The following is a 12,762-nucleotide window of genomic DNA, read 5'->3' on the forward strand; positions in this document are numbered from 1 at the left end:
TAATCCCCGTGGATCAAGGGTGGGGCCAGGTGGAGATAATTGAATCATGGGGGCAGTTTTCCCCATACTGTTCTTGTGGTGGTGTATGAGTCTCTCAAGATCTGATGGTTTTATTTTTTAATTTTTTAATTTTTTTTTTTTGAGATGAACTCTTGCTCTGTCACCCAGGCTAGAGTGCAATGGCATGACCTTCGGCTCACTGCAACCTCTGCCTCCTGGGCTCAAGCAGTTCTCCTGCCTCGGCCCCCCGAGTAGCTGGGATTACAGGCGCCTGCCACCACACCCGGCTAATTTTTGTATTTTTAGTAGAGATGGGGTTTCACCATATTGGCCAGGCTGGTCTCTTGGCCAGGCTGGTCTCGAACTCCTGACCTTGTAATCCATCCGCCTTGGCCTCCCAAAGTGCTGGGATTACAAGTGTGAGCCACCATGCCCAGCCTCAAGATCTGATGGTTTTATAAATGAGAGTTCCCCTGCACAAGTTATCTTGCCTGCCGCCGTGTAAGACATGCCTTTGCTCTTCCTTTCCTTTCTGCCATGATTGTGAGGCCTCCCCAGCCATGTGGAACTGCGAGTCCATTAAACCTCTTCCTTTTATAACTTACCCAGTGTCAGGTATGTCTTTATTAGCAGCATGAGAAAGGATTAATACATCCTTAGACCTTGGTTTTTGCCCAGCAAAATCCATTACAGTAGTGGTGGGAAACTCAAACACTCCTCCAAGCCAACTGTGTCTGGAAGCCCAGCAGCCTGGCCCTCAGTCCAGTAGGCAAGTCAATAGGCTCCTGGACTTGCCCAGTGCCTGCTCCAGACTGCAGGTTTAGAAGGATCAGAGGATAGGGGGGTTGACAGGTTACAGCAGTGGAAGATTTCCACCTGGCCAGGGAATGTGATGGTGTTCCTTCTACTTCCTGCTCAGCTGATGCTGTTATACAGTCCAGCAGCCTGGGGGCTCCCAGCAGCCTGTAGTTCTAGACTCCGTTCTGCACAGAACTAAAAGCTGCCAACCTGTCACTCCCCTGTTGAACCTGTCTCCATGGGAAATTCTTGGAGAGCCCCTAACTTTCCGAGATGGAAGCAAGAAACTGGGACTGTAGGGTGAATTCAGATCAAAAGTCCCTGGTTGAGAAACCCAGGTTCTATGTAACATATACCACTGTGTGAATTCAGCAATCTGTATACCTTCCAACCTCCTAGTATTCCCTTGTTTTTTTTTTTTTTTTTTTTTTTTTTTTTTTTTTTTGAGACATGGTGTCACTGCATTGCCCAGAATGGAGAACAGTGACTATATCAACAGGCATGATCATAGCTCACTGCCGTCTCAAACTCCTCAGCCTAAGCAATTCTCCCACCTCAGCCTCCTGAGTAACTGGGACTACGAGCTTGCACCACCACACCCACTCTCCAAGCCTTTTTCTTCCTGGACCTTCTGCCTCCAAAGTCCTACCTTCCCAGCTTCATCTACTCAAAATTCCATTGTCCCTTGGAAAATCCACCTTCTCTGGAATGTATTTCCTGACTGACCCATCCAATAGTCACAGACCCTAGATGCACTGAGCAGAAGGGACCTGCTCATTCCATCAGGGTACCCTGTCTCCCACCTGCCTCAAGGGCTTGTCTCAGGATGCCCATAATCTCCACGAAGACGTGACAGTCTTCTCAAGGACTGCATATCTCAGGATGGTCCCTCTCCCCAAAGACAAAGGTGGCCCTTCCAAATGCTTCAGGTGTCCTCTCCACACACTCATCCATTACATTACTGGTCATTTTGTTCCTGTACCCCGCTAGACCAGAATGCAGCGGTCCCAGGGGAAAGGACTGCGTCTGACCCATTTCTGTGTCCCCAGCACCCTCTGAGCCAAGCCCCGTGCCAGGGACTGAGGAAGTAATGGTGTAGAGTGGGAAACTGCCCCTACCTTCAAGCCCTCCTGGCCCAGGGCAAGCTACCCACCAAAGGCCAAGAGGTCACTGAGAGAGTCCAGGGGTCACTCGTACGGATTAAACTAGGACATCCGGAATAAAGCATAGAAGATCTCGCCAGAGCCAGGATCCTGGATTCATTTCTCAAATATTTATTGATGCTTCCTCAGGCTGCAAAAACAGCTTCCAGTTTGGTGGAAAATGCGAGAAAACCAAACAGCTCCAGTCCTCAGTCACCTAACCTTGGTTAGGGAGAGAAGTGGAGGCATATCACGGGGACGCAGGAGCAGGGATTTTGGAGCTAGTGGAGGTTAGGTTGGGTCTGCGTGAGTGGAGTTGGGATGAGGTCGGCATGGAGGTCCCAGAGCCCAGGCACTGGGATGGACAGGGCTATGTTGGGCCAAGTGTTTCTGAGACTCAGCAGCGGTGGATGAGGAAGAAAAAACTCTTTGGCAATCAGCTCCAGGAGCCAGGGAGGTGAGCAGCCCCCAGGATACGACGTGCTGCAATGGGCGCGGCTCCGGGGCACTGGGCGGGGTCAGCAGTTGCGCCTTTTCTCACAGATCCAGCCGTCCTTCTCGCTGTCACACGGTGCGTCGTTCCACAGCCCCGTGTGCAGCATCATGACACAGTTCTCGCGCCGCCAAGCGTCATTGGGCTCTCCCTGGTTCCAGTGGCTACAGCGGTTGAGTGGGGGTGTTGCTGGGAATCTAGACGGAGGATGAACTCGGGGTCCCGCCTTCCTCTCCAGGCTCTAGCCTGTTTATTGCTTGGGTCTACTCTAGACACCCCAGCTGTCTAACCTGAGTATACACCTGGTATATAACTTTTGAACGCCCAGAATTTAACCTGAGGACAGTTCGTGGGGTCCAGCCTGCCATCCCTAAGCATGGAGCCCCAGCCGAGGGGTCCCTGAGATCTAGCCAAAGCATGTCCTCTAGAGCCTAACCTGTCTCCCTCCCCAGGTCTCACCAGGAGCCTTTCCCTCACCTGAAGCTGAGAGAGACTCCGTCCACCCACTGGTAGCCCTGAACCTTGCCCAGGTGGCGCACAGCCCTCAGGCCCAGCCAGTAACCACGGCCACGCGTGTTCCGAGTGAGGAAGCCCTAGAAAGGAGGGGACATCTGAGCCTGCAGAGTCCGCCCCGCCTGCCCCACCACCTGACCACGCCCCCTCCCCCTGCGCACCTGCTCATCCAGGCCCCCAACGATCACCAGGTGCGCGCTGGCATCTGCGCAGTGACCCTGCGCCGCCGCCCACGTCGTCTTTGGCACAGAGAAAAAGTAGCAGGAGCCCTCGAAGGACAGCCACGACGTGGGGCACGGCTCGCAGGAGTCTGCGGGGTGGCGAGGGTCAGAGAGGTCGCGTGCTTCCAGGGGCAACGCACCGAGAGGATGCAGTGGGTAGGGGTTCGGCCCCGCGGGCTCAGGGGTGGAGACACAGAACCAGGCCAAGGTCCAGGAGGGACAGGGTCCACTTACGCCCTCACAGCCCGCCCCCCACCCCCCGTCTCGCTCACTGTTCTGGAGCCTCACGGCCTCCAGCGCCCGGAACAGCTCAGTGCGGACGTCCTCACGGCCCCTGCCGGCTTCAGCCAAGCCCTGGGTCACTGCGGGGTCAAGGGAGCGGGGATTATGGCTGGGGTCAGGGCCAGGACCAGGGTCATGACTAGCTAAAGGTCAGGACCCCTGTCTGTGGTCATTGTACCCTCGGTGCCAGCGTCCAGGATGGCACAGGGTCAAGGGCGGTTACAACTGGGCAGGGTCCGGGTGTGGCTGGCGCTAGGAGTAGCAGTCAAGGTCAGAGTGCAGCGTCAGGGTCAGGACGGGGTGCATGATCGGGGTCGGGGGTCAGCACTCAGGACGGGGTCGGGGTCGGGGGACGCGGCCAGGGCTCAGGGCTGGGGTCGCGTCGGGCCCTCACCGCGCTCACGCAGTTCCCGCAGGGCGCTCTCCTGCTCCATCAGCTTCGCCTGCGCCTCCCCAAGCTCCGCGCGCGTGGTCTGCAGCTGCGCCTGCGTCCCCGAGCCTGGGAGCCGCGGGGTGAGAGGGGCGAGGGCGGCGAGGATGGGGCGGGACTTCGGAGACCAGCCCCCCCCACGCCCCACCCGCCGCAGGCCTCGCCCCCGGCCCCCCTCCCATCGCGGCCGCAAGACCCCGTCCCTGCGCCCACAGCCTCGGCCGCGCCCCCTCACAGCAGCTGTGGCAGTCTCCGACCTCCTCCTTCAGGGCACCCAGCGCCGCCGTCTGCTTCGAGGCTGGAACGACCCCCGCCCCAAAATGCATGCCCCTCGGGTCACTTGGGAGGACTCAGGGGACCCCCTTCCCCACCCCGGGGCCAGCCTCAGGGACCATAGGGCCCCCACGCACTCGAGACTCCATCTCCGGGGTCTCAGACGCTCCCGCCCCGCACGCCCCGGGGGCCCAGGCGCCCAGCTCTGCACGCACCGTTTGTCCTCAGCAGGTCGTGGCCGTCAAGCAGCGCCGCGCGCTCCGTGGAGGCTGAGGAGAGAGGCTCCTGCAGGCGAGGCCGGGAACTCGGGAATCCTCCCCTCGCCCGGGGGGTGCAGGGTCCCCCAACTCGGGACCACGGAGCGGGCGGGCAGGCATACAGCTCACGCGATGTGCACACACGCCGATGGGAGACAAATGCGCGGGGACTCGCACACATACGTGCACGCCATGTGCACACGCGTGAGTGCACACGGCCCAAAGATGTACACACACTCTGCTCACACTCAGACGCGAACAGGACCCCAGGATGCAGCTGATGCGCCATGCAGCGGGGGTTTTGTGTCCCCAGGGGGGCCGGATGCAACATCTCCCCATCGAGAGTCACTCACCCTTGGACAATAGGATACTCAGAATCACAGCCCAAAGGACTGTGGCGACCAGGACAGCCAGGGCCAAGAAGAGGGGTCTCCTGCTCCAGTGCACCCAGCGTCCCCAGGGCCCTGGCATAACAAGGACGGCATGCTGGGTCCCCCAGAACTGAGGCCTGGAGGCCTGAGTTCCTCCCAGGAAACTGAGATTCAGAGAAGTTAAGTAACTTGCCTATGGTCACACAGCTTCTAAGCGGCAGAGTTGGAATTGGACCCTGGTCCAACTGGCTCTATGGCCTGTGGTGTCTCTCCTGCACCCACAACCCTGGCCTGTCTCGACTCTTCCCTCCCCTCCCCCATCAAACCCCAGACACTGGGGCAGGGATGGGGCAGTCTCCTTGCTCATACCTCCGGGGACCTCCTCGGAGCTGCCGCCCCACTTGCTGTACCTGGTGGTGTCCATGGCGATGCAGGCACCCAGTCCTGGGCAGAGATATAAATTTCACCCCTGTTCTCACTGGACCTACGCACTCCCTTCCTTCCTTCCCATTTCCTTGGCCTTAATTCCTGGCAACGGGAACCCATGGACCAATCACAGGATTGGGCCCTTTCAAGGCTGGGCTGGGCTGGGCTGGGGTGGGCTGGAGTGAGGCCGGGCGGTTCCAGCCTCCTGGTTCTGGCCACTGCAGCTCCATCCCCAGGCTGGTGCTGGAGGCTTCTCTTTGGAGCTTAGCCCCCATCTCTTATGGGCCTGGGGCTGGGTTTTATCCCGCGAGGGACACACTGAACCCGACCAAATTGTAACCCCTGCTGGCTCCTGAGAAAGCCCCCTCAGGCATAGCCCCCCAGGCCAGTTCAGGTCCCTTCTCAACTCCCCTGCAGGTGCCTGCAGAGGCTGGGTTTGAACCTGACCTTGATCCAGTCCCTCTGGACTAGAAGGGAACAAACAGGTTTGTTAGGGAGGTAGCCGGCGGAGCTGCAGGACTCTACCACTGTGTGGGTTCTAGGCAGCTTCTAGAAGCCTTAGTTTTCCCCACTGTAAAGGAGATAGAGATGGGCCTCTCACAAAGATGCTATGATAAAGAAACAAGACAGTCTTGCTGGCTCACACCTGTAATCCCAGCACTTTGGGAGGCCGACACGGAAGGATCACTGAGCCCAGGAGTTCCAGACCAGACCAGCCTGGGCAATATAACAAGACCCTCATTTCTAAAAAAAAATATATATATATATATATATGAAAATAAAAATTGAAAAAATTAAAAAAAAGGACAATGAGGTTATACATGTCTACCTAGCACCATTTCAGGCATATCAAAAACACTCAGTGTTCATGCATTCTTTCAACAAACATTGAGCACCTGCCATATGCCAGGCATTGATCTTGGAACTGGGGCCACATCAGAGAATAAAATAAGCAAATCCCTCTCTTCTTGGAGCTAATATTCTAGAAGTGTGGGGAGACAGACTCCATACTCAACGTAATAAACATAATTGAAAACATAAGTTGTATAGCATAGTAGTTCTCAGCTGGGGGCAATTACGCCCACCAGGGGACATTTGGCTATGTCTGGAGACACTTTTGGTTGTCACAGAATGTGTGTGTGTGTGTGTGTGTGTGTGTGTGTGTGTGTGTGTGCTCCAGGCATCTAGTGGGTAGAGGCCAGGGATGCTGCTCAAAGCCCTACAATGCATAAGACATCCCCCATAGCAAAGAATGATCTGACTCCTAATGTCCATAGTGCAAAAGGTGGGAACCGTAGTATACTCTATTCAAAAGTCATAAATGCTATGAAAAAACATTAAGGGAAGAAAAAAATCCAGTAGGATAAGTACTTGGCAGGACTGGGATGGGCACTAGGCAGTGGGCAGTGGCTAGGGTGGCCAGGGCCAGCTTCACTGACAAGGTGAAATGTTGAGCACTTAATAGAATGTTCCAGCCCCTCTTGTAGATATGTAAACACACTCCATCTTCTTGAGCCTCTCAAAAACCCTTATCCATTTTTTCATTTAAAAATTTTATTTGAGCCGAGGCACGGTGGCTCAGCTCTGCAATTTTAACACCTTGAGGAGCCAAGGCAGGGGGATCAGGAGACCAGCCTGGGCAATGTAGCAAGACCCCATCTTTACAAAATTAAAAAAAAATTTTAATTACCTGGGCATGGTGATGCGTATCGGTAGTCCCAGCTACCCAGGAGGCTGAGGCTGGAGGATTGCTTGAGCCCAGGAGTTTGGGGCTGCAGGGAGCTGTAATTGTGCCCGCTGCACTCCAGCCTGGGTGACAGAGTGAGACCCTGTCTCAACAATAAATAAATAAATAAATTGTACTTGTTGTCTATTTCCCCCTTTCTTCTTCCAGGAATGAGAGACATTCACAATAAAATGAAATTAAAAAAACAAGAGGATTTTGTAAAAGAAAGATGGAAGGGAAAGGAAGGTGAAGAAAAAAACACACATCTAAAAAGACAAGCCTTGTACACAAAACTCAGACCAGGGTGTCAGGCTTCATACCAGCATCTCCTGGTTTTGTTGAGGCAGGGAATAGGGTCAGACACCCAGCAATGGGCAACTGACTCTTCCGGAGTAATATTTTGGGGTGGGGTGGGAGAGGGGGATGTGTAGAATTAAGTCCTCATGAAAGTTTCCATAAATGCAGTAGCAATTGGCTGTCACTGAGCAGAGAGTAGATGGCTTCCTGGTTCAGGGAGTGGAAATGAAACCCCACAAGAATTGCACAATCTCTGTCCAGGGCAACCATCGGAATGTGTTCTGGGGAAAGGATTTACATGGAAGTGTTTCATCAGCCCTTACAGAGGAGATAGAATTAGTTCATTTGGGAAATCAGAGGTTTTCTGGAAGAGATAGCATGAGACGTGTGGCTTTGAGTACATGTGTATTGTGGACAGAGAAAGGAAGGACACACCAGGCACAGGGCACAGCCAAGGCAAAGGCAAGGGGGCAGGAAAGTGGGGCTCAGCTGGATACACCTGTGGCTGAAGGTGCCTTGGCGAGCCAGGGTGGAGCTGTCCAGCTTAGCAAGGAAGCCAGAAGGCTGCCCATCCATGTCCCGTGCCCAGACCTCGCTGTGGGATAACTGAGAGGGGAAGAGAGGTCCTAGAAGGAGGCAGCAGACCTCCACTCTCTACCCCTGGCCTAGGACAGGGAAGGGAGGCCTGTTTCTTGGGGGGGCAGGGAACATGTAACCAGGCAATTTGAAGGCAATATGATGAGTCTGGGAAGTATAGGAGACTGTGAGGACCACTGGAGACACTGGCTGAGCTGGGAGGGCTTCCTGGAGGAGGTGATGCCTGGGGAAGGAGTCAGAATTATTCCAGAGGAGATGGATACATTAAAGAATGGCCCCAACATGGTTATCAGCACATGCAAAGATTGGGAGAGTAAGGGAACAGGACTTGTTGGAGAAGCTGAGAGTAATTCAGGGGCAGTCATCTGGGGCTAGGGTGTCAGCTGGGGTCACATCATACAAGGACCTGAAGAGCAGGGACAAGAGGTTTGGGCGAATGTGGGAAGAAGGTGAAAGTGACAGGATTCAGCCCCAAGGCCATAACCACTCTGGTTTCCATTCTCTGCAGAGATGAGAGGGTTGCTGTAACCAGGGAAGCCAGCCCACTACAAAGGGCGTGTGGTGTATTGGTTGTCGCTCTGAATTTTGGCTTTGCTTTTGTTTTTTATTATAAAGTATGCAAAGAGTTACACAGGAAAACAAATGAAAACGCTTATGCCTTCCACTCAGCTTTATCAAGTTTTGATATCTTCACATATTTCAGATCTTCTTAAAAATCATCACGTAACAAATAACAAAATGTAGCAAATAACATCGTATAACAAACATGATAACATAACAAATAACATCACATAACAAATAACATAACATCGTCACATAACAAATCATAGCAAATAGAGTGGAGGTCTCTTGTACCCCACCCTCCTCTTATTCCCCTCCCCAAGGCCACTGCTCTCCCAAACTTGGTGTTTATGCTATCTTAAAATGCTTTAATTACAAATCTTTCAATGGTGAATATATTGGGCTGTTTTGCACATCTGGGAGCTTTATTAAAATGTCATCACATGGTCTATATCCTTCCGGAACTTGTTTTTGTCCTCTCCACATTACAATTATGAGATATGTCTATTCAACATTCATTCTGCGTTTAAAATGAAGATAAGCACAAAAAATAAATGCTTAGTAAACACAGAACAGGATAAAGCTTCCTTAATTTGAGAAGTGGCAATTTCCAGGATCTTACAGAAATGTCTTCCTTAATAGTGAAACATGAGAACCATTTTTGGTAAGATCCAGAAGAAATTCAAAATGTCCACGGTGTAGTGGATTGAACAGTGTCCCCCAAAAGCAATGCCGGGGCTAACTGTGGTGGCTTACACCTGTAATCCCAGCACTAGGCTGGAGAAGTGCTTGAGGCCAGGAGTTGGAGACCAACCTGGACAACACAAGAAGACCCCACCTCTACAGAAAAATTTAGCCGGGTGTGGGGGCACATGTTTGTAGTCCCAGCTACTCAGGAGGCTGAGGCAGGGCAATCTCATGTCACTACACTCCAGCCTGGGCAACAGAGCAAGATCCTCTTTTTTTTTTTGAGACAGGGTCTCACTCTGTTTGCCCAGTGGCAGAATCACAGCTCACTGCAGCCTTGACCTCCAGAGCTCAAGTGATCCTCTTGCCTGAGCCTTCCAGGTAGCTGCAACTGCAGGGGAGCACCACCATGCCCAACTCTTTCTTTCCTTCCTTCCTTCCTTTCTTTTTCTTTCTTTCTTTCTTTCCTCCTTCCTTTTTCTTTATTTCTTTCTTTCTTCCTTCCTTCCTTTCTTTTTCTTTATTTCTTTCTTTCCCTTCTTTCTCTCTTCTTTCTCTCTTCTTTCCTTCTTTCTCTCTCTCTTTCTTTTTCTTCTTCCTTCCTTCCTTCCTTTCTTCTCTCTCTCTCTCTCTTTTTTTTTTTTTTTGACAGAGTTTTGTTCTTGTTGCCCAGGCTGGAGTGCAATGGTGCAATCTTGGCTCACTGCAATCTCCGCTTCCTGAGTTCAAGCAATTCTCCTGCCTCGGCCTCCCAAGTAGCTGGGGTTACAGGCGCATGCCACCACTCCCGGCTGATTTTTTGAATTTAGTACAGATGGGGTTTCACCATGTTGGCCAGGCTGGTTTTGAATTCCTCATCTCAGGTGATCCCCCCACCTCGACCTCCCAAAGTGCTGGGATTACAGATGTGAGCCACGGCACCCAGCCAGTTTTTCTTTTTCTTCTTTTTTTTTTTTTTGTAAAGATTTGATCTCACTTTGCTGCCCAGGCTGGTCTCGAACTCCTGGCCTCAAATAGATCCTCCTACCTCTGCCTCCCAACGTGCTGGAATTATAGGCGTGAGCTGCCTCACCCAGCCCCTATCTCTTAAAAGCAAAACAAAGCAAAATGAGAGAAGAGAGACACAGAGGGAAGATGATATGAAGAGGTAGGAAGGGAGAAAATCATGACAACAGAAGCAGAGATTCCAGCAATGGGTGTACAAGCCAAGGAACGCCAAAGGTTGTCGGCAACCACCAGAATCTAGAGAAACGCAGGGAAGGATTCTCCCCTACGCAATTCAGAATGAACACGGCCCTGCTGACACCTTGAGTTCAGACTTCCGGCCTTCAGGACTGTGAGAGAATAAATTTCTGTTGTTCAAAGTCCCCGCTTTGTGCTACTTTGTCATGGCAGCCCTAGCTCACTGATTCTGGCTGGATAAGGGGTAATTTCTGTGAGCCTGCCGAAACGCCTTACTCAATAGTGAAATGTGAGACGCATATTTAGTAAAATCAAGAACACGATAAAGACGCCCCTCTTGCTATTTTGTCGATGCAATAAGGAAATATAAAGAATTAAGACCTGTAAATATTGGAAAGGATGAGTCAAAGCTGACAATATTTGGAAGACGCGATCTTGTATCTAGGAAGTTCTAGGGACTTCTGGACTAATTAAAGAACTTGGTCTGGCGCAGTGGCTCACGCCTGTAATCCCAGCACTTTGGGAGGCTGAGGTGGGTGGATCAAGAGGTCAGGAGATCAAGACCATCCTGACTAACATGGCAAAACCCTGTCTCTGCTAAAAATACAAAAAAAAAAAAAAGTAGCCGGGCGTGGTGGTGGGTGCCTGTAGTCCCAGCTACTCGGGAGGCTGAGGCAGGAGAATGGCGTGAACCTGGGAGGTGGAGCTTGCAGTGATCCGAGATCGCGCCACTGCACTCCAGCCTGGGCAACAGAGTGAGATTCCGTCTCAAAAAAAAAAAAAAAAAAAAAAAAAGATCTCAGCAAGGTTATTCTATAAAAGGAACAGCTTTCTTACATTGCAGCAGTGAGTATTTGCAAATACAGGAAGAAAGAAAACCCTCTTGGTCTTGCTATGTTGCCCAGGCTGGTCTTGAACTCCTGAGCTCAAGTGATCCTCCTGCCTCCCAAAATGCTGGGATTATAGGCATGAGCTACCACAAGAAAAATTCTTGAACATTAAAGAATAATTATAGGAAAAGTATAGATTAAGCCCTTACATGTAGCTAAGATCTAAATAACTAAAGACACAAGGCTGGGCGCTGTGGCTCACACTTGTAATCCCAGCACTTTGGGAGGCCGAGGCAGGTGGATTGCTTGAGGTCAGGAGTTCGAGACCAGCCTGGCCAACCTGGTGAAACCCCATCTCTACTAAAAACACAAAAATTAGCTGTAATCCCAGCTACTAGGGAGGCTGAGGCAGGAGAATTGCTTGAACCCAGGAGGCGGAGGTTGCAGTGAGCCAAGATCGCGCCATTGCACTCCAGCCTGGGCGACAGAATGAGACTCTGTCTCAAAAAAAAAAAAAAAAAAAGACACAAAATGAGTTCCCCAGAAGAACACTCAGTATTTTAAAGAGGTTAATTCTTCCAAAATTAATTTATAAATGTAATGCTGTAGTGAATTCCTATAATTCACATTGGACCCAAGCCCATTTTGAATATGTCTCCCATGTCTCATACCGGAAGCAGGGCTTAGTCACTCTGGAAACCACTTCTAGCTCACCTCCTCCCAGTTCAGTGGGATTGATCCAGATATCTGCTTTATCCAACCTCCCCATGGTGACCACCTGCCTGTGGGACAGCTGGACATGCCCTCCTGAATTAGCCCTGCAGATGACTCGCCTGACCCTGCAGTTTCTGCAGACTGTGCACAAACATTGCAGTGACCACCTCTCAGCCACAGCGAGATCTCCTAGAACCCATGCCTGCTTGCATTAAACCCACCAAATAAATCTCCTCACTAGAAATCTGTTTGGATGAAGTCATGGACCCCAATGAGGGTGTTGGCCCATGGATCTCTCTCTCTTCCCTCTCCCATCCCCCAAGCACTCTTTGACCACCATGCTGTGTGTGGCCACCGGATATGCCATGTACCCTCCAGGTCCTGTAAGTAATAAAATCTTTATTTCCATTTTCTGTCTCTCTTAATAACTGAAGGGGTGCCCTCCATCCAAAAGATCCTAAATTAAAACAAATGCCACCCCATAAAAATCCTAAATAGATTTTCTTTTTTCCTTGACACGGAGTCTCGCCCTGTTATCCAGGCTGGAGTGCAGTGGCGTGATCTCGGCTCACTGCAACCTCTGCCCCCTGGGTTCAATTGATTCTCCTGCCTCAGCCTCCCGAGTAGCTGGGATTATAGGCGCATGCCACCACACCTGGCTAGTTTTTGTATTTTTAGTAAAGATGAGGTTTCACCATGTTGGCCAGGCTGGTCTTGAACTCCTGGCCTCAAGTGATCCACCTGCCTCAGCCTCCCAAAGTATTGGGATTACAGGAGTGAGCCACCATGCTCGGCCTAAACAGATTTTTTGATAAGAGTTTTATTATGGTAAAATATGCATAACATAAAATCTATCATTGTAACCTTTTTTTTTTTTTTTTTTTTGAGATGGAGTCTCGCTCTGTCACCCAGGCTGGAGTGCAGTGGTGCAATCTAGGCTCACTGCAACCCCCACATCCTGG

At 51.4% G+C, this 12,762-nt stretch overlaps 1 protein-coding gene across 1 annotated transcript; it reads right to left on the reverse strand.

Moving 5' to 3' along the window:
* Window positions 1-2,051: 2,051 nt before the first annotated feature.
* Window positions 2,052-5,275, reverse strand: CLEC4G (C-type lectin domain family 4 member G). The gene is made up of 9 exons (XM_031004219.3): window positions 5,150-5,275; window positions 4,763-4,873; window positions 4,368-4,421; window positions 4,115-4,177; window positions 3,844-3,948; window positions 3,440-3,529; window positions 3,108-3,256; window positions 2,911-3,026; window positions 2,052-2,597 (listed from the first exon to the last, which is right to left on the reverse strand). Exons 1-9 carry the CDS (start codon window positions 5,202-5,204, stop codon window positions 2,459-2,461), a joined length of 882 nt encoding a protein of 293 aa, XP_030860079.1. The 5' UTR covers window positions 5,205-5,275; the 3' UTR covers window positions 2,052-2,458.
* Window positions 5,276-12,762: the final 7,487 nt, after the last annotated feature.

Source organism: Gorilla gorilla, chromosome 20 (assembly GCF_029281585.2).
Source record: "Gorilla gorilla gorilla isolate KB3781 chromosome 20, NHGRI_mGorGor1-v2.1_pri, whole genome shotgun sequence".
Lineage (NCBI taxonomy): Eukaryota > Metazoa > Chordata > Mammalia > Primates > Hominidae > Gorilla > Gorilla gorilla.